The sequence below is a fragment of the Oncorhynchus tshawytscha genome, linkage group LG06, assembly GCF_018296145.1.
Source record: "Oncorhynchus tshawytscha isolate Ot180627B linkage group LG06, Otsh_v2.0, whole genome shotgun sequence".
Classification (NCBI taxonomy): domain Eukaryota; kingdom Metazoa; phylum Chordata; class Actinopteri; order Salmoniformes; family Salmonidae; genus Oncorhynchus; species Oncorhynchus tshawytscha.
Window position 1 is genome coordinate 20,292,444 of NC_056434.1, and position 23,095 is coordinate 20,315,538.

General features: G+C 42.7%; 1 protein-coding gene across 1 annotated transcript in view; it reads right to left on the minus strand.

Annotated features, from left to right (window-relative positions):
• The window catches only part of LOC112253280 (neurocan core protein), a 182,652-nt gene extending 159,767 nt beyond the window's left edge, over positions 1 to 22,885 (minus strand). Inside the window, exons 1-6 of the mRNA XM_042323689.1 lie at positions 22,675 to 22,885; positions 18,753 to 18,921; positions 14,361 to 14,535; positions 4,961 to 5,088; positions 4,008 to 4,301; positions 2,420 to 3,313 (exon numbers count right to left, since the gene is read on the minus strand). Of these exons, the coding sequence (XP_042179623.1) occupies positions 2,420 to 3,313; positions 4,008 to 4,301; positions 4,961 to 5,088; positions 14,361 to 14,535; positions 18,753 to 18,921; positions 22,675 to 22,869 (1,855 nt within the window). The 5' untranslated portion in view covers positions 22,870 to 22,885. The remainder of the gene's footprint in view (positions 1 to 2,419; positions 3,314 to 4,007; positions 4,302 to 4,960; positions 5,089 to 14,360; positions 14,536 to 18,752; positions 18,922 to 22,674) is intronic.
• Positions 22,886 to 23,095: the final 210 nt, after the last annotated feature.

Sequence of the window (23,095 nt, forward strand, 5' to 3'; positions counted from 1 at the left end):
TTGCGCCGACAGAGAAGGTCGTCATCTCACGAGCTCCAACCCGACTTTGTTATTTAGTGACTTTAAAAAAAATCTTTACTTTTTTTGTACAGAAAGTTCATACTATTATCTCCTATGACCGCCAATAACTTTTGGACATCAGATCAACAGTTACTAACCTAGCTTTTGACTTCAACGCTTACTTCAACTACAACTCAGCTGTTCCCTTGTTCACACCAGACCCTATTCCTTTGTTTCACGAGTCTTGCATGAAAGCCCCTGTTGTTCTGGATGACTGTGTGAGATCGCTCTCCGTGGCCTTTGTGAGTAAGACTTTTAAACACTAGCAAGACCACTGGGCTTCACAGACATTTTCAATCTCTTCATTCCCAGTGTGTAATCCCAACATGTTTCAAGCTGACAACCACTGTCGCTGTTACCCAGAAATCCAAGATAACCTGCCTAAATTGCTTTGTTTTATTTATTTAACTCTTATTTTTACAGGTAAATTGACTGAGAACACATTCTCATTTAGAGCAACAACCTGTGGAATAGTTGCATGGGAGAGGAAGGGGGATGAAGGAGCCAATTGCAAGTTAGAGATGATTAGGTGGTCATGAGGGCCAGACTGAGAATTTAGCCAGGACACCGGGGTTAACACCTCTAATCTTACTATAAGTGCCATGGGATCTTTAGTGACCACAGAGAGTCCGGACACCTGTTTAACATCCCATCCAAAAGACAACACCCTACACAGGGCAATGTCCCCAATCACTGCAAATAAAAATTATAGACCAGAGGAAAGAGTGTCTCCTACTGGCCATCCAACACTACTCCCAGGAACATCTGGTTTCTCATCCAGGGACCAACTAGGACCAACCCTACTTAGCTTCAGAGGCGGCCCAGCAGTGGGATGCAGGGTGGTGTACTGCTGGTGTAACTACCATTGTCACATAGCACTCACATCTGTAATTATGAAGAGCTTTGAAAGGCTGATTATTACACAGATCAACTCACTCCAATTTGCGTACTGCCCCGACAGATCCACAGATGAAGCAATGTTAATTGCACTTCTCACTGTTCTCTCCCACCTGGACAAAAGGGGAAATAACTATGTACATATCTACCTCAAATACCTTATTATTATCTATCCCGATGCCTAGTCACTTTGCCCAGCCTTTATGTACATATCTACCTCAAATACCTTATTATTATCTATCCTGATGCCTTGTCACTTTACCCTGCCTTCATGTACATATCTACCTCAAATACCTTATTATTATCTATCCTGATGCCTTGTCACTTTACCCTGCCTTCATGTACATATCTACCTCAAATACCTTATTATTATCTATCCTGATGCCTTGTCACTTTACCCTGCCTTCATGTACATATCTACCTCAAATACCTTATTATTATCTATCCTGATCTACCTCAATTACCTCGTACCTGCACATCGATTCGTTACTGGTACTCCTGTATATAGCCATGTTGTTTTTACTCGTTAGTATTATTCGTTATCCACTGTGTATTTATTCCTCGTGTCACTACTTCCATTTTTTATTTCTATTCTTTATCTTTAATTCTTCATTGGTAAAGGACCCGTAAGTAAGTACTTCACTGTTAATCTGTTGTTTACGAAGCATGTGTCAAATAAGATTTCATTTGAATTGATTTTGGTTTGGTACTGGTATTTAGCTTCATTCTTGTGTCATGTATTCTTATTGTTTAACTCTGCATTGTTGGGAAGGGCTCATAAGTAAGCATTTCATGGTAAAGTCTACACCCGTTGTATATGTGACAGATACGTATGTATTTTATTTTATTTGAATAGACACCCAAAGTGCATATATATTTCATGTAATTTCTCCTTAGGAAAACCAAAGAAGGAAAGTACCGAGTGGTGTTCTGATACTCTGGAAATTCGACCATATGCAACACAGAGATACTGTAGTGTCTAGGAAAAACAACTAGAGGAAGGCTGTACAAGCATTTCACTACATCCGCAATAACATCTGCTAAATATGTGTATGTGATCAATAACGTTTAATTTGATAATGCCAAATGTAATGTTTTTTTATTTTTATATAAAAACTTTTTTTGGTCTATTCTACTTCCATTACTCCCGTAAATATTGTCCTGAGACAGTGTTTAATAGTCTGAAACAAACCTTCACTTTATTTACCGCTGAAGCAATAAAGGACCTGAGCTGGCATCCACAGAAAACATATTTTCAATTTACTACCTTCGTAAACAGCGCATTTTCAATTTAACACAAGCCATTGATTTGGAAGAAACACTGAGGTGGAGCAAATAGGAAGGGAAAAAGAAAGCAACTTTTCGAGAGAAAAGGAACTAAACTGAAAGGAGACACGATGTACTCAGCCAACCCACATAGACTCTCTGATTGATGGATTGTGACTCAGCGAGTGGTTCTTACCATTAGACGATGATCCTTGAGGGTTGGTTAGGGACATGCTTGGACCCTTCCTCCCAGGCTGGGTGGGTGTGTACTGGATCACAGGGCCCAATGGGACTAACGTGACCACCTCTCTATCCTGATCAGGCAGACCCTCCTCTGTGCTGGTGAGTCCATTGATGGATGTCTTGAGCAAGGAGCCTCGAATCCGATGTTCTATGATAGCGTTATCCGTGCTTCCTTTACTGCCCAGCTTTTGCTTCCCTTCGGTGGGTGTGACTATAGCCGACCCCGGGGTTGTCTGATCCTGTACTCCTCTCACCTCGGGAAGTGAGGCAGGTGTGGCTGGGAGAGATGCCTCTGTGCCGGCCTCCACAGAGCCTGTCCAATACCTGAAGGGCTTCATCAGGTTGTTGACGAAGCTGTGGAGAATGTTATTGGCTGTCTGGGTCTGGAGCACTGGAGAGGCCTGGGAGGACAGAGGGGAGTCGGACGACCCGAAACGCCACTCCTCATCCCCCTCGCCCTCCACCTCTTCCTGGGCAGAACCTCCGTGGGTCTCTAGACTCTCCAGGACAGACAGACCCAGGGTGCTGGTATTGGGGCTGGAGGATGGGTTCTGAGGGGCTCCAGTCTTAGATCGCCCCTTGGTCTCCTGGTTCTCCTCTCCCCAGCCCTGGGTACTCTCCCCTGGCCGGAGGTGGATTACCACGTGCTCCTCAGAGATCTCGGAGGACTCGTTGCCTCCAGTGATGGAGCTGATGCCCTCCTTGTCCAGGTCTGCCATGCCAGTCCAGGTGGAGGGATGGGGATAGGGGGCAGAGTGCTGGGGCTCAGTGTCTGAGGAATTATCCTCTGGGTCTCTGTATTGGAGGAACCCCACTGGCTGGGCTGCCTGGACTCCTGCTTCACGTTCTGGAATTATATGAGAAATATATTAGCATTCCTATTTGCATTCCTGGCCATAAGGCATGGCTTTAAAAAATTAATATTTGCAATAAGCTGTGAATCATCTATATTCTTAGATGTTGATGACCTCTGTTTTTGGTTTTGCTTTAATTAAGAAAGCATACATATTATATTAAGAGACGTTTTTACACTCTCCTGGAGTGACTTTACTTAAGGGCAAAGTCTAAGATAAAACTTCATTACGTCTGTATCAATTTAGTGCCTGTCAATCATTCTCCATGACACACTGAGGAGCTAATGCAGTCTAATGCAGATCACACTCTGCACAAACACAATCAAATCCACAGCACACTGGAGCCTACCGTTGCTCCAAAGTGAACTTGAAACTAAGTTAGACAAATCTCCAGTGGTCCAGCAACATTATAAACACTTTAGAATGACACTGCAAGGACATTGAGGCTGCAGCCAGTGTACAGAACTCCGTTGGCTCTCTCTAAGTCTGCATTGAGAGCTTGGAAATGCTGATACTGGGCTCTAGCTGGTTGCTACAGTAGAAGACTTCAGATCCCAGAAGGGACCAAAATGTCACCGAATCCCCTCTGTGATAATTCATTAATTCATGCATGAGACAAACAACCCGGACTAATTAACAGAAATTAAACAGAAAGGTTGCCATGGTGATGGCGACCCCAGCCGTTACCTCGGTAGCAGTAGGCGTCAAAGCGGGTGGTGGTGTCTGGGAAACCAGTGCGGGTGGGGTTGTGGTAGACAGTGCGCACACCCGGATCATCCCCGCCACAGTTGCGTCGGGGAAGGTTTATGGGGTAGCGCACACTGCCGTCGGCCAGCCAGCCTGGGTCACACTGGTCCAGGCCAGTCTGCCAGGCTTGGTAGAGCTGCCCTGCCGTGGCCAGCTGGGCTCCCAGAGAGTGGCAATGGGTAGAGGCTGTGGCCAGGCTCAGCTTCTCTGGTACAGACGAGTGGAACACCTCACCTGGGAGAGGGGGATGGAGATGGAGAGATTGGAGGTATAATGAGGTATAGTGTGAGGGGAAAGAGAGATAGGTATGGGAGGTGAAGTGGTATGGAGTAACAGGGGAGATAGGGGAATATGATGAGAATAAAGTATGAGATGGTTAGAGTGGTGTGAAATGTAATATAAGAAGTGTCAACAGACAAGATTGAACAGGAGGTCAGTGAAGCAATGACCCATGAGTCATGCAGAGTCATTTCACAGAAGAACACTCAGAACCATAGAACCTGACAATGAACATCCATCCTATCCAGCTAGACAGCCCAGTCATTTGCAAGGTGTCAAGAATTACACTTCTCATAAAATTATCTCATCTACTTCCTGTAGAACTATTAACTGACAGGTCTGGCTCTGCACAGTAACAAATTACCCAGATCTATTTTAAAGGCACCTGCTGTAAATATGACTCCATCCTCCTGTAGCAGTTTCCCTGATCCTGGCCACGGCAGTATTACTCACCACCCAGCTACAGCTTAAATCAGTGGTTCCCAACCAGAGGTAATAGGACGTGAATCTCTTTCTCTGCCTAACAGGAGAATTAAGTCAGGCTGATTCAGCATCGTAGCTCCTGGGGCGTCTGGGACTTTGCAAGGCCATGGATGACTAACATCTGATTGTACCTTGCAGTTGCTTGGCAAAGCAGTAGACATCAAACAGCTCGTCAGGGGCCCGATTGCCGTAGTTGCGCACTCCAGGTGAGTCCTCCCTGTCACCATAGCAACCTGGCCTGGGTGACTGGATAGGGTACCTGTGGAGAGCGAGAGAGGGAGGGGAGAGGGACGAGGGATGAGGGGAGCCAAATAATTTATTTGATTTATATCCAGGCTCCAACTGTGCAATTACTCTAAAGCACTGGTCACCAACCTTTTTTGAGTCGAGATCACATTCTCAGTCAAAATGAGATCACAGTCAAAATGCAAGCCGAGATCTACCTTAAAAAAAATGTTTTACATGACTTAAAAAACATAAGCCTATACACAAAACAGTACTGTAATAATGAGGTTAGTGCCGTAGGCTATAAAAGTCCCCCCTTATCTCAGCTCGCTGGTCACCATGGCATCACCCACCTGTAGCACGCGCTCCAGCAGGTATATCTCTCTAGTCACCCCCAAAACCAATTCTTTCTTTGGCCGCCTCTCCTTCCAGTTCTCTGCTGCCAATGACTGGAACGAACTACAAAAATCTCTGAAACTTGAAACACTTATCTCCCTCACTAGCTTTAAGCACCAACTGTCAGAGCAGCTCACAGATTACTGCACCTGTACATAGCCCACCTATAATTTAGCCCAAACAACTACCTCTTTCCCAACTGTATTTAATTTTTATTTATTTATTTATTTTGCTCCTTTGCACCCCATTATTTTTATTTCTACTTTGCACATTCTTCCATTGCAAAACTACCATTCCAGTGTTTTACTTGCTATATTGTATTTACTTTGCCACCATGGCATTTTTTGCCTTTACCTCCCTTCTCACCTCATTTGCTCACATTGTATATAGACTTGTTTGTACTGTATTATTGACTGTATGTTTGTTTTACTCCATGTGTAACTCTGTGTCGTTGTATCTGTCGAACTGCTTTGCTTTATCTTGGCCAGGTCGCAATTGTAAATGAGAACTTGTTCTCAACTTGCCTACCTGGTTAAATAAAGGTAAAATAAAATAAATATAAATAAATATAGGCCCAAACATTATCACCACATATTGGCTTTGCTTGAATTGTTGTTCTTGTAGTTCTTCCTGTTGTTCTTCTCAGACCATTAAAAAAAAATCAACATTTGAGTTAACTTAAATGATCACACTGGTAATAGATCAGTTGTTTGTATTTGTATTTATTATGGATCCAGGCAGCAGCTACTCTTCCTGGGTTCCGGCAGAATTAAGGCAGTTATACAATTTTAAAAACATTACAATACATTCACTACAGAACTCACAACACACTAAGTGTGTGCCCTCAGGCACATACTCCACTACCACAAATCTACAACACATAATCCATGTGAATGTGTGTGTATAGTGCGTATGTTATCATGTGTGTGTATGCATGTGTCTGTGCCTATGTTTGTGTTACTTCACAGTCCCTGCTGTTCCATAAGGTGTATTTTTACCTGCTTTTAAATCTGATTATACTGCTTGCATCAGTTACCTGATGTGGAATAGAATTCCATGTAGTCAGGGATCTATGTAGTACTGTGGTGCCTCCCATAGTCTGTTCTGGACTTGGGGACTGTGAAGAGACCTCTGGCATGTCTTGTGGGATATGCATGGGTGTCCGAGCTGTGTGCTAGTATTTTAAACAGACAGCTCTGTACCTTCAGCTTGTCGACACCTCTTACAAAAACAAGTAATGATGATGTCAATCTCTCTTCCACTTTGAGCCATGAGAGATTGACATGCATATCATTAATGTTAGCGCTCTGTGACTATACCAAATAAGGACCAGCTGTGCTGCCCTGTTCTGAGCCATCTGCCATTTTCCCAAGTCCCTCTTTGTGGCACCTGACCACACTACTGAACAGTCATCCAGGTGCGACAAAACCAGGGCCTGCAGGACCTGCCTTGTTGATAGTTTTGTTAAGAATTCAGTGCAGCGCTTTATTATGGACAGACTTCTCCTGATCTCGGCTACTGTTTTATCAATGTGTTTTGACCATGACAGCTCAGCTCAATTTCCACATTATTCATTTGGGATGTAGTTGAGGTTTAGGGTTTAGTGAATGATTTGTCCCAAATACAATTCCTTGCTACCCATTCCAAAACTAACTAGCTATCTGTTGAGTGTTGCAGTCATTTCAGTCGCTGTAGTAGCTGACGTGTATATTGCTGAGTCATCCGCATACATAGACACACTAGCCTTACTCAAAGCCAGTGGCATGTCGTTAGTAAAGATTGAAAAAAGCAAGGGGCCTAAACAGCTACCCTGGGGAATTCCTGCTTCTACCTGGATTATGTTTGAGAGGCTTCCATTAAAGAACACCCTCTGTGTTCTGATAGACAAGTAACTTTTTATCCACATTATAGCAGGGGACGTAAAGCCATAGCACATCAGATTTTCCAGCAGCAGACTATGATCGATAATGTCAAAAGCTGCACTGAAGTCTAACAAGACAGTCCCCACAATCATTGTATCATCAATTTCTCTCAGTCACTTGTGTAAGTGCTGTGCTTGTTGAGTGTCCTTCTCTATATGCATGCTGAAAGTCTGTTGTCAGTTTGTTTACTGTGAAATTGCATTGTATCTGGTCAAACACCATTTTTTTACTAAGGGTTGGTAACAGGCTAATTGGTCAGCTATTTGAGCCAGTAATGGGGGCTTTACTATTATTGGGTAGCGGAATGACTTTAGCTTCCTTCCAGGCCTGAGAGCACACACTTTCTAGTAGATTTAAATTGGAGATGTGGCAAATAGGAGTGACAATATCGTCCGCTATTATCCTCAGTAATTTTCCATCCAGATTGTCAGACCCCAGTGGCTTGTCCTTGTTGATAGACAACAATCATTTTTTCACCTCTTCCACACTGACTTTATGGAATTCAAAACTACAATTATTATCTTTCATAATTTGGTCAGATATACTTGGATGTGTAGTGTCAGCGTTTGTTGTTGGTATGTCATCCCTAAGTGTGTTTATCTTGCCAATGAAAAAGTAATTAAAGTAGTTGGCAATATCAGTGGGTTTTGTGATAAATGAGCCACCTGATTCAATGAATGATGGAGCCGAGTTGGCTTATTTCCCCAAAATTTAATTTAAGGTGCTCCAAAGCTTTTTACTATCATTCTTTATATAATTCATATTTTGTTCATAGTATAGTTTATTTTTAATTTTAATTTAGCTTAGTCACATGATTTCTTAATTTGCAGTACATTTGCCAATCAGTTGGGCTGCCAGACTTACTTGCCATACCTTTTGCCTCCATTTTTAAATTCCTCATCCTCATTGTCTTAATGGGTGCGTGCACATAAATAAATGTGTCAAGTGCAGCGTCTGGTTGCTCCTCATCACACACCACAGACCAGCAAATATTCTTTACATCAACAACATATGAATCACTACAAAACGTATTGTATGACCTCTTATACACTATATTAGGCCCAGTCTTTGGAACTTTGGTTTTCCTGGATATGGCTACTATATTGTGATCACTACATCCTATGGATTTGGACACTGCTTTAAAGCGCATTTCTGTAGCATTAGTAAAGATGTGATCAATACATGTTGATGATTTCATTCCTGTGCTGTTTGTAAATACCTTGGTAGGTTGACAGACAACCTGAATCAGGTTGCAGGCACTGGTAACAGTTTGACGTTTTTTTCTTGAGTGGGCAGCTTGATGAGAGCCAGTCAATATTTAAATCACCCAGAAAATATATTTCTCCGTTGATATCACATTCATTATCAAGCATTTCACACATATTATCCAGATACTGACTGTTAGCACTTGGTGGTCTATAGCAGCTTTCCACAAGAATGGGCTTTAGGTGTGGCAGATGAACCTGTAGCCATATTACTTCAACAGTATTTATTTAGTTATTGACTTCATGGACCTTGTTTCTCAGTCTGCATATGTTAATATGGGATATTTTTAGCACTTTTCTGGGTTGCTTGATTGTTGTATTGATTAAGGAAACTGATTAAGGAAACTAGGTGTATGTCGCATGTCACTACTTCACAGGAGAGGCATTTGAATGTAAACCATTTTTTAAATCTAGATGCGTTTTTTTTGGGCAGAAATGCATTCTGGAATATGTGAACTTTCATGTGCTTTAAAAACAAAGTTGTTTTCCATCCCATAAATACAAATAAAATAGTTAAATTACGAGGCTATTTGGTGTAGTCACAGAAAAAGACAAGAGCCTTCCCACTAGCCATGATTGGCTGAGATAATGGATGGGATGGACATGCCGGGAGATGTGTTCGGATTGGTCTGCCATGTAGCACGCTTCTGTCTGTAACGTGAGCTGTTCAGTATGTGTTGATAGTCCTTTCTACCTTGCTGTTTTTGAAAGATATAACATTAGCCATCGAGAACTACAAAAGATATTCTACTTTTCTCAACAACATTGAAGCCCTGAATTTAGCAGGCGCTATTGACAGATCAGTTGTAAAAAGTGATGGGCTACATTCTGCACACGCCACGGTCAGTGTGAACCGGAGTGACTTGACACAACGCTGGTCAAACGAGATGTAGCTACAAACAAAATGTAGTTAAATAGTTCCAGTCTGCCATGAAACGTTCATCCATGTATATGGGTAAGAGTCTCGCTACATTTTCACATATAAGTTTCTAATTTAGTCAGAAAGTCATTTTTATTGCAAGTTAAAGCATGCTGTTTGTTAGCTATGATCTGTGTAGTAATATTACTAGAGTCAAACATAAATGATAGCCTAATGTTAGCTAGCTAATATCGAACCTAGTTTGTTGGCTTTAGCACGCGTGCTACCTGGAGATTCATACTACTATTTTATTTCAATAACATGTGTACATGTACAGTTGAAGTGGGAAGTTTACATACACTTAGGTTGGAGTCATTAAAACTAGTTTACATACACTTAGGTTGGAGTCATTAAAACTCGTTTATCAACCACTCCACAAATGTATTGCTAACAAACTATACATTTGGCAAGTCGGTGAGGACATCTACTTTGTGCATGACACAAGTCATTTTTCCAACAATTGTTTACAGACAGATTATTTCACTTATAATTCACTGTATCACAATTCCAGTGGGTCAGAAGTTTACATACACTAAGTTGACTGTGCCTTTAAACAGATTGGAAAATTCCAGAAAATTATGTCATGGCTTTAGAAGCTTTTGGTAGACTAATTGACATCATTTGAGTTAATTGGAAGATGTGTTTCAAGGCCTACCTTCAAACTCAGACCTCAGAAAATAAATTATAGACCTCCACAAGTCTGGTTCATCCTTGGGAGCAATTTCCAAATGCCTGAAGGTACCACGTTCATCTGTACAAACAATAGTACGCAAGTATAAACATCATGGGACCACGCAGCCATCATACCGCTCAGGAAGGAGACACGTTCGGTCTCCTAGAGATGAATGTACTTTGGTGCGAAAAGTACAAATCAATCCCATAACAACAGCAAATTACCTTGTGAAGATGCTGGAGGAAACAGGTACAAAAGTATCTATATCCACAGTAAAACAAGTCCTATATTGACATAGCCTCAAAGGCCACTCAGCAAGGAAGAAGCCACTGCTCCAAAACCACCATAAAAAAGCCAGACTACAGTTTTCAACTGCACATGGGGACACAGATTGTAATGTTGAGAGAAATGTCCTCTGGTCTGATGAAACAAAAATAGAACCGTTTGGCCATAACGACCATTGTTATGTTTGGAGGGAAAAGGGGGAGGCTTGCAAGCCGAAGAACGCCATCCTAACCGTGAAGCACGGGGGTGGCAGCATCATGTTGTGGGGGTGCTTTGCTGCAGGAGGGACTGGTGCACTTTATAAAATAGATGGCATCATGAGGATGGAAAATTATGTGGATGTATTGAAGCAACATCTCAAGACATCAGTCAGGAAGTTACATCTTGGTCGCAAATGGGTCTTCCAAATGGACAATGACCCCAAGCATACTTCCAAAGTTGTGGCAAAATAGCTAAGGACAACAAAGTCAAGGTATAGGAGTGGCCATCACAAAGCCCTGACCTCAATCCTACAGAAAATGTGTGGGCAGAACTGGAAAAGCATGTGCAAGCAAGGAGGTCTACAAACCTGACTCAGTTACACCAGCTCTATCAGGAGGAATGGGCCAAAATTCACCCAACTTATTGTGGAAGGCTACCCGGAACTTTTGACCCAAGTTAAACCATTTAAAGGCAATGCTACCAAATACTAATTGAGTGTATGTAAACATCTGACCCACTGGGATTGTGATGAAAGATATAAAAGCTGAAAGAAATAATTCTCTCTACTATTATTCTAACATTTCACATTCTTTAAATAAAGTGGTGATCCTAACTGACCTAAGACAGGGAATTTTTACTTAGATTAAATGTCAGGAATTGTGAAAACTGAGTTTAAATGTATTTGGCTAAGGTGTATGTAAACTTCTGACTTCAACTGCAGGTGTCTAGACAATAGTGAACCATCCACTCAGTTAGATGTGGAGGGGGGTTATAGCATTTCCTTTACATGACCCATCAATTTAGACAAGTGTGTAGGGCAAGCGTCATCTAATAGCTATAAAAAAAATAAAAAATTAAATTCTGGGCACTTTCTGTATTTGATGTTGCTACTTGCATAGTTAAATAAAGGTTAAATAGAAATAAAATAAATACATACAATTGTTTGGAGAAAATATCCTTTCAATTTTATTCTTCATACTATAAAATAATATAAAATAATTCCATAGAATTCTAAGCCAATCTTGTCAGCTAAATGAACTAGTGTAGCCCACAGCCATATGGCATAACCAGATCAGGACTAACACAAGGACAACTCAGAGTATGCTATTCTGTTCTTTTGAAATAGACAACATTTTCTTCATATCATGTTTCTTTAGACCTGTCTAAAATAAATCATGGATTCATTGTGACGGTGTAGGCTATATTACATGGATTTATTAGACTTTTTAAAATATAGATGTTCTGAAGGTCTGCATCAGTCTGCATGTGTGGAAGTCTGAATGTATTTATGTTAATGCTTTCATTTTTATAGATTTTTTTATTTAGTTAACCTTTATTTAACTACCTTCATTAAATTTACCGTGAGACCAGCAGTTACAGTATTTACTTGACAATCACCGGCTGACAAAATGTCGTGACCACCACAGCCCTAGGTGGGGCTAAGGCTTAAGAGTCTGTGAACGATGCTGAATGGGTGTAGACAAAGAAGAGCTCTCCAGTAGGTGTACCAAAACATTCAAGGGCAATATCTTAAAAGTGGGGTTACAAGTTTATCAACTGTCAAAGCAGAATTACTTTCCCATTGTTCCTCAAATGCAGTGTATGATATACAATTTCTATACTTTTTATACAACGTTAAAAAAAACACAATTTTGCTACATAAGACTGAATCGAGGCAGTGGGTCACATTTGCTTTTTTTTTTTTTTTTTTTTACTGAAGAGGGAGCGAGCAGCAGACTGAGGGTTTGCCTCTCAACATCTCTCCACTCCCCCTTTCCTCCACTGACACTGACCAAAAAGGGACACAGTCTTGTAGCTGATAGCGAAACTCGAGTCATACTGCATTATTTCTGCGTAATGCACAAATTAATGCTTTTACGCCTATGACCAGAGAAAGTGAAATATTCCTCGATATAAAAAATTCCCAAGCCGATAATAATAACAACAACGCAAGCCTATCAATACACTTTCCTACTCATTCATTGCAACTGCAGTGCTGGTTGTAACACAAGTGTGAGTGGAAGTAGGGAGAATGTGCATTTTATGGCTTAAATAGAAAGTTTTGACAGTGCTGGGTAAAAACTTAATGATGAACTCACTCATAAAAACAGCAGATCTATGCTGTATTCGTTGACAGTCTCTCTCTAGTCATGTTTTTAAACGTTTTGAATATTCACAGTATGAACTTTGCTGTAGCTTTCTTTTATGTCTGCTACATTACTGCAGAGAAGGTAATCTGAGCCATTCGATTGGCCAGTGGTAGGCCTATAGAGCACTTGATTTGCTTCCCCAGGGCCCGCCAGGAAGGCAGTTTGTACATTCAGACATCTGAAATGGTTGAAAATGGGAACACTTCGCCCACCCGGCGAGCAGGGCAGCTGAATTGGGTGTACCTTCCGACAACAGCGTGAGACGAATAAATGAAAAAATGGGAACACAGGGCTTATCGTTGAAATGCCTTGGGGATCGACCAGTCAATCGCGATTGATCGGTTGGTGACCACTGCTTTAAGGTACATTGATTCAAACAGCATTGAGGGTGCAGGCTAAATGCTGATTAAGAGATTATGTATACAGGCATACAGGGGCTTATGGAGGGCAAAAGGAAGGAAGGCTTCTTACACTCAGTAGCTACAATCCTGCATGAGCTTGGATAGCAACCGTTGTCGTCAGACAATGTTATAGCTAAATCCCCCATCTCAGCCTTCCATCCTAATCGCTGATGTCTATATTTTTACATTATTAATTGCACATTTGCCTCGTCACTGATGTGAAGCCAAGTAGCTCTGGAGATGGACCAATTATATGTGTCCCAGGTGGGGAGGGGAAAGGATAGGATGCCGTTGTCAGGGAAAATCTGTAGAGGAGAAATATGCAAGCTGCTTCTTCAGTGCAATTATTGGGCAGACGTTTGAGATAAAGACGTGTAAAAAATATCCACACGGACTCTGAATGTCCCACACACACACACACACACACACACACACACACACACACACACACACACACACACACACTCACAGACTATCCACACACACACACAGACTCATCAAACAGACATAAGGGGGGGGTGGCAAGCTGAAACACGAACATTAACATGAAAGATAGTTGAGGGATAGTCGTGGCTAAAATGGCGGAGAGTAATTAGGAATGACAGAGCTAGCCTCTGAGATGTAAACAAGCAATTAAATCCTTCAGGAGTTTATGAGAGGACCATTGGGGTCGAAACAGTTTGCATACTGTACTTTCTGTCAGTAATTTCATTCCCTGGTTCCTTATTTGGGCCACAGAGGACACAGAGAATTGTCAACTTAAGAGTTATCTAATTGCCTATCATAGCCCTGTCATTTTTCATTAGGCTGAAGTAAACTTATACTTTGCCAATTCATAAAGATTCGTATTCGTCAGATATCTCTTTACATTGCTGCAGCAGATAAATATAGTAAGTTAACAATTTATATATAATCAATTTATACAGCCCTTTATACAAACCTATAAGGACAGGCCGTCATTGTAAATAAGGATGTGTTCTTATTTGACTTGCCTGGATAAATAAAGGTCATATAAAAACACTAAATAAGACAGTCGCCATGCTGTGATGTGTTTTGCTTGAGTCGTGCGTCATGCCCGGTTGTCTTGTCCTTACCTCACGCTCTGGTCAGACAGCCAGCCGGCATCACAGTTGTCATACCCGTCAGCAAAGGTGGCCTGGAGCTGAGCAGGCGTGGCAATGACAGCTGAGTTCTCCAGACACACCTGCTGGGCGTCAGGGAAGGACAGGGCGTAGCGGTCATGAGGAGCACGGTAGTGGAACACCACACCTGGAGAGGACACAGAGGTGAAAACACATACGGCGACACCAGAGCAATATGGAGATATTGTACGCAGGCACGCACGCCCATACACACACTCACACGCCCATACACACACTCATACGCCCATACACACACTCATACGCCCATACACACACTCACACGCCCATACACACACTCACACGCCCATACACACACTCATACGCCCATACACACACTCACACGCCCATACACACACTCATACGCCCATACACACACTCATACGCCCATACACACACTCATACGCCCATACACACACTCATACGCCCATACACACACTCATACGCCCATACACACACTCATACGCCCATACACACACTCACACGCCCATACACACACTCATACGCCCATACACACACTCACACGCCCATACACACACTCATACGCCCATACACACACTCATACGCCCATACACACACTCACACGCCCATACACACACTCACACGCCCATACACACACTCACACGCCCATACACACACTCACACGCCCATACACACACTCACACGCCCATACACACACTCACACGCCCATACACACACTCACACGCCCATACACACACTCACACGCCCATACACACACTCACACGCCCATACACACACTCACACGCCCATACACACACTCACACGCCCATACACACACTCACACGCCCATACACACACATGCACCCACAAACATGAGCATGCACAGACACTCTGCTCAAACCCTACATTATCATGTACTTCAAACGTTGTATCTTTACCTGCACAGAAAGTCAAGAAAACATATAAAAACAACCTCGGAGATTGAAGTTAATTAGCATCAGACAGGCTTATCATTATGGGAGAGATTTTGTCCTTTATATAGTGAATGACAAACAGCTAAAATGTTTGCTTTACTACTTTAGCATACAGTCCACATCAGTACTATCTTGCTTTCATAGCCAGAAAATAAAACAGTGAAATAAAACAGTGATGAGAGAGAGAATGAAAGAGAGAGAGGGAAGAGAGATAAAAGAAACAAAGGAACGCGAGATGACTCCCATGCGCTCATTCCCTGACCTGTAAATGACCAGGATTCCTCTCCACTGTGCAGAGAAATGGGAAAGGAATTGCTTTTGAAGTATCCATCTCATTCCCCCACCAGGCTAGCATCACTGACCTCCACTACATGTGGGGCCACCTCGGCCTGAAATTCACACATTCAATCCCAGTAGAGCCCACTACATGAAAGCCTGTGGACAGGGAGGCAGAGGGAGGCTGGGATATAGCTCCAAACATAGGCTCCTTTATCTTCTGCTGCTTTGTGCAATAGAATGACAGACTCCTCAGGGCGTGGACCAATTTGACCAATCACGCTGCAGTCTAGCCTCAGAAAATGAGCCAGGTATCCCTCAGTGGTACAGTCTACACATGCACTCACATACATGTACATAGCACACAGGCACACACAGATACACATACACACACAAACACACCAGGCACGTGCACAAATAGGGCTCAGCCAATGCCCAAGCACCTGCCCTTTTGCCCTCCTATGAAAAAGTGGATATAAATTTGTAATTGTATTAATTTAAGTCTCTTTTCATTTGAGTTGTAATTTTAAATGTAGCGAATTGTACATCAATCTAGCTAATTTCATAAGCGTTTGGATCTCACTAGATTCCCCTCCTCCGCCCTCCCACCCCAAGTGTGCACTCGCCTGACCTGATTGTGGCGGGCGCAGGGCAGAAGACATGAATACTGGTAGGAGGATACATTACAGTTGGATCTGTCGTATGTGTCTCTTAGCGTCAGGGACAAAGAATGGGGCATTTCAACTGCATGTTAATAAGAGGCAGATGTCAGCAGGAAAACAAACTCAAATCAAGTAAAAACACGTTTGTTTCGACAGCTAGCTAGAATATTTCAACTACATCATAATTTGCTCTGATCAACTGATAGCCACTCTTTTCCCGATGTCAATCATCTTTTGTCATCTCTAGGCCTAGTAGTTATTGGCACCAACTTGTATTAAAATGTATGATGAGTGAGTGTGTTGTTTTATATAAATGTTGGCATTTTGTCTACAGGGCAGTTACGAAATATGAAAGTCTATAGAATTTTTTTATTTTGAGTACGGTCTGTGCACGGCCTTAATTAACACGCACGCACACGCACGCACACGCACGCACGCGCACGCACGCACGCGCACACACGCACGCACACACGCACGCACACACACACGCACGCACACACACGCACACACGCGCGCACGCACGCACACACACACACACACGCACACACGCACGCGCGCACGCACGCACACACATGCACACACACGCGCGCACGCACGCACACACGCACGCACACACACACGCATGCACACACGCACGCACGCGCACGCACGCACGGACGCACACACACACACACACACACACACACTGTTTCCCTATACTGCTGCACTGTACACTCCAGCTCAACTTCAGGACTTTGTAGCAGGAGTGTTTTCTTTCATTTGGGCTTTCTCTATCCTCTCCCAGGCTCTCTATTAGCGCTCCTTCTCCTCCGAGGGAGGCCAGGCCAAACACAGAGAGGCTAGCTGCTAGCGTCTCTGGCGTTTGGGAGACGAATGGGTCACGTTGCCCAGAACTAATACACTTACTCTATGCTTACCAAACCATAACACACAATAGGAAGAGAGACCACATACTGAGATAGATGTATATAGCTGTATGTAATTGAGTGATGCCCTTGTTGTATCACGGTATACTGTATACAACACTAATACAGTCCTATCTGTGCAGAGAACCTAGTAGACCTATAGAGCAGATATCATCACCAGTGTGCAAATATGTCTATTTGTGGCTCAGCACTTAAGTCGGCCTGACATATCTCATGACTCTGGCTGACAGAGAGGATCAGTGTCTGAGCTCTAATTGGTGAGACAATTGACCATTCAAAATGGGCCGAAAGCACAGGCGGAAAACCTCATCAAGGCTTAGACGACCCACAATCAGCGCAGCCCTGAATTAATATGATATTTGTTATGGCCGGCCCAGTATCAATACGTTGTCATTTAATATATTAAGCACTTGGAGGAGTTAGTATTGGGACTGGTGCGCTCTGAAATGTAGCGTGACTTGCAATAATGACTAAGCCCAGAGGATGACTCGGTTCGCTCCCAGAAGGACCAGTGGGTAATGGGTTTCTGTTTCAGAAGGAGGGAGGGTTTTTTATGGCGTGTTAATTGATTGGCTGTGCAGAGGGACAGGGTCTCTTGAGCACCGAGTCAGGGGTCTCCATGGGACCAATAAAGTTCACTCATGGAAAGAGAAGAGAGAAAGAGAGGAGCTGTGGGTAGAAAAAAAACAAAGCCCTTGATGTCATAATCACCGTGAGAAAGCTATTGTCACACACAGGCATGCAGGCATGCACACAGATCCACAAGCTCATGGGCACAAACCCATAGTGGCTATATCAGGTAATAATATCTGTGCTATTTTCACTGGGAGCCCATGGATTCTGGGTACAGTATGTGGGTGAGTGAATGAGGCTACTGGGCTTAATGCGGACATGATGCTCAGCTCACGCTGGCAACATTGTGTAGACCTAGGTGAGCTAGAGCAGCACTGTAAAGCTAATGCTGAGAGCAGAGCGCCACTTTCCTCTACTCATTACTCTAATAGGCGATTATTAAAAACAGCAAGTGACCTGGAAAAATCTGATGATGTTTCTCAGCTCAGAGACTTTCATTTGGTAATTACTTTGATACTATTAGCTGATATGGCATAATATCCCCAGGCCGTTACACTGCAGCAGTGGGTGGATTTAACATAAACTACAGCTCAGAGCCCTCAAAGTAACACTAGCTGAATAGCACACTTTATTTTCTCATTATGCTTATTTGCTTTCATGAGAGGCTGGGTCAACGATCTGTTACTCGGTCCAGTTGGCATACGTTGTCCCGTTCCCCAGACCAGACATTTCCACAAAGTTAACAAACCCATTGGCTTATATAATGACTCTATTAGCAATGCCAGGTATAGGTACAGTCAGGGTTGTGTTCATTATGCCACAAACACTTTAAAGCGTTTTGCTAAGGAAAAGAAAAATTGCCATTTCTTATTTGACAAGTCCAGGTAGTCCCTCCCTGGTTGGATATGTTTTCTTCCATTTGGTGCCTAGTGAACAGAACCTGTGTGTAATAGGTGTAACAGGGGTCAGAACTACCTGTGACCTCCAGGGGAACGGTGTCCTGTTCATCATTGATGCCCACCACCACCTCACAGCGGAACATGCCCGAGTCACTGGAGCGCAGGGCTCTGAGTGCCATGCTGGCGTTGAAACGGTTGTCCTGGTAACCGGGCAGGGTGACACGCCCCTGGAACGCCTTCTTCACCTAAACCACGGAAAGACAGTACAGTTATGAACACAATTAAAACAAAGTTAGGAAAGACAAATGAGACAGCAATGAAAAAGAAAAAGGACATTCCACTCAATGGTTGCTGGTCCAATTATTACAGTTGGCAGCAGAAAAACAGTGAGTGTATTTTTCATTTTTATAGAAAGAAGAAAGGATTGTGCAGTAAGTATAGTTACAAGTTAAGTTGAATACACGTATTGGATGGATGGACAACACACTCTTCATATAAAATTAGGGCTGGCATTGACTTTGTATAGTTGTGTAACTGACGATTCTGGATGAAAGCAATCATGAAAATAAAAAATAACCTTCATAAAATGTAAAATAAAAAACATTGGACAAACCTTACCCAAAAGCATCCAAGTAACAGAAAGCCTGGTTAAATCTAACAGCTGATATAAGGAGAGATGCTCTAGACCCAAACTGTTCAGACCAGTCTTCGAAAGGCAAGTTAACAAACAGATCATTGACCATTTCGAATCCCACTGTGCCTTCTCTGCTGTGCAATCCGGTTTCCGAGCTGGTCACGGGTGCACCACTGCCACGCTCAAGGTCCTAAATGTATCATAACCGCCACCGATAAAAGACAGTACTATGCAGCCGTCTTCATCGACCTGGCCAAGGCTTTCGACTCTGTCAATCACCGTATTCTTATCGGCAGACTCAACAGCCTTGGTTTCTCAAATGACTGTTCAGTGTGTCAAATCGCAGGGCCTGTTGTCCGAACCTCTGGCAGTCTCTATGGGGGTACCACAGGGTTCAATTCTTGGGCCGACCCTTTTCTCTGTATATATCAATTATGTCACTCTTGCTGCTGGTGATTCTCTGATCCACCTCTACGTATACATCTGGCCCTTTGGACAATGTCTTAACAAACCTCCAAACGAGCTTCAACGCCTTACAACACTCCTTCTGTGGCCGCCAACTGCTCTTAAACGCTAGTAAAACTAAATGCCTGCTCTTCAACTGATTGCTGCCCGCACCCGCCCGCCCAACTAGCATCACTACTCTGGATGGTTCTGACTTACAATATGTGTACAACTACAAATACCTAGGTGTCTGGCTAGACTGTGAACTCTCCTTCCAGACTCATATAAAGCATCTCCAATCCAAAATTAAATCTTGAATCAGCTTCCTATTTCGCAACAAAACCTGCTTCACTCATGCTGCCAAACATACCCTCTTAAAACTGACTATCCTACCGATCCTCGACTTTGGCGATGTCATTTACAAAATAGCATCCAACACTCTACTCAGCTAACTGGATGCAGTCTATCACAGTGCCATCCGTTTAGTCACCAAAGCCCCATATACCATCCACCACTGCGACCTGTATGCTCTTGGCGGCTGGCCCTCGCTACATATTCGTTGCCAGACCCACTGGCTCCAGGTCATCTATAAGTCTTTGCTAGGTAAAGCTCCGCATTATCTCAGCTCACTGGTCACCATAACAACACCCACCCATAGCACCCGCTCCAGCAGGTATATCTCACTGGTCATCCCCAAAGCCAACACCTCATTTGGCCGCCTTTCCTTCCAGTTCTCTGCTGCCAATGACTGGAACGAATTGCAAAAATCGCTGAAGTTGGAGACTTACTGTATATCTCCCTTGCTAACTTTAAGAATCAGCTATCTGAGCAGCTCACCGATCGCTGCAGCTGTACACAGCCCATCTGTAAATAGCCCATTCAACTACCTACCTCATCCCCATATTGTTTTTATTTATTTACTTTTCTGCTCTTTTGCACACCAGTATCTCTACCTGCACATGACCATCTGATCATTTATCACTCCAGTGTTAATCTGCAAAATTGTAATTATTCGCCTACCTCCTCATGCCTTTTGCACACAATGCATATAGACTCTTTTTTTCTACTGTGTTATTGACTTGTTTATTGTTTACTCCATGTGTAACTCTGTGTTGTTGTCTGTTCACACTGCTATGCTTTATCTTGGCCAGGTCGCAGTTGTAAATGAGAACTTGTTCTCAACTAGCCTACCTGGTTAAAACCTCTTACAGCTCCCCCCCTACTTTGTGCAATTTCCGCCTGAAGACATACCCAAATCTAACAGCCTGTAGCTCAGGCACAGAACCAAGGATATGCATATTATTGGTACCATTTGAAAGAAAACACTCTGAAGTTTGTGTACATGTACATAGAACACAATAGATCTGGTTTAGATAAAACAATGAAAAAAACCACAAGTTTTTATTTTTTATTTTTGTATCATCATCTTTAAAATGAACAAGATAAAACAAACATTCAGGTAGGATGATGGGGACAATTTCAGTGAAAAAAATATAAGAGGGCAACAGTACTTGTGCAAAGTTTCAGAATGATAACTTCCAAAATGAGTGTGCTACATGACATTTAGCATGAAGTCACCCAGGTGTCCCACACAAGTAGCCCAAATGTACCCAAGTGGCCAAATTGGTGAAGATATACATTTTGAAACAAATAACTATGTACAAATACCAAAATGGTATTCTAACACACCCCCCCCACCCAAAAAATGGGGGAAAAAAGTATTATTGATGAAAAAAGATATGAAATATATATATATAAAATGGCCCATCACGTTTGATTGTGTTACAAACAAACCAGTTTATTGCAGTGAAACCAAACATGACTGGAAAAGTAATGTTCTGTGTGGGTGATTTACCTGGAATGTGTCGTCGAAAATGGAATGAGACAGAATTCACGACACAAGCGGTTCACAAAATGTTTCATGTTAGGCTATAAAAACGGATTTCATCAAACAAAAGATCATTCATTGTGTAACAATGAGCATTGGAATTGCAAACAGACGAAGATCGTCAAAGGAAAACTATTTATTTTAATGCAGTTTGTGATTATGTTACGCCTGTGCAAAAGTGTTTTTTTTATGGGGCTCTAAGCTCAGATAATCGCATCGTATTCTTTTGCAGTAAATCTTTTTTTAAATCTGACAACGCAGTTGGACTAGGAAGATTCTAGGATTTCAATACATGTGAGACACTTGTATTTCCATGAATGTTTAATATGACTATTAATGTAGCGATCACCGTATGTTGTGGAATTTCAGCCCGCTAGCGGGTTCCGTGCGCAGAGAGGTTAAATAAAGGTGAAATTAATTAAATAAATAAATGTACTTTTTTTGCTCTTTTGCACACCAGTATTTCTACTATTTGCTAAATTGTAATTACTTCACAACTTTGGCCTATTTATTGCCTTACCTCCTTACTCTATTTGCACACACTTGTATATACATTTTTCTATTATTATTGACTGTACTTTTGTTTATCCCATGTGTAACTCTGTGTAACTTTTTTGTTGCACTGCTTTGCTTTATCTTGGCCAGGTCACAGTTGTAAATGAGAACTTGTTCTCAACTGGCCTACTTGGTTAAATAAAGGTGAAATTAAAAAAAACATTTAAAAACGAGAGGAGGCAAAACTTGCCAGTTTTTGAATGGACAAACAGCTGACTGAAGACAGGACGGCCGAATATTCAAAAAGATGACACGTGCGGTTGAGTCCGTTTACAACGTGCTGAAACTTTGTTGCTCATCGTTTCAGCAAGGTGATGAGGCAAACAAGCTTAGGTTGCCTTGGCATTTGGCTGACAAATAACAGCCACCCAACATTCCATGACTGTCACAGAACTATAAAACCACTGAATTCCATTTCGAAATATAAATCAAAACAATGTGACATTTTGTATTTCTTTCCACTTCCTCAATCTTTACCTTGACCACGTTGTCCTTGGCGACCAGGACAGACTGTTCCCTCTGCCGACCGTCGGCACCCCTCTGGCCCCACACCTTGGTCCACTTGATGCGGGGGGGCTCGTGGGTAGGGGTGGGGCGCAGGGTGAAGACACAGGGCAGCAGGACGCTGTTGGCCAGCTGCTCCCTCACCATCTGGTGTGTCACCTTCCTCATATTCACAACTGGGTCTGACCACACAAGGCCTGAAGAGAGAGGAGGAGAAAGGGAGGATATAGAGGGAGAGAGGAGGAGGAAAGGGAGAAGAGAAGAGAGGAAGAGAGAAAGAGGAGATGGAGAGGAAGAGGGAGAGGAGAGGGAGAGGATGATTAGAGGAAAGGAGAGGAAGAGTAGAGGAAAGGAGTGGGAGAAGAGGAAAGGAGAGGATGAGTAGAGGAATGGA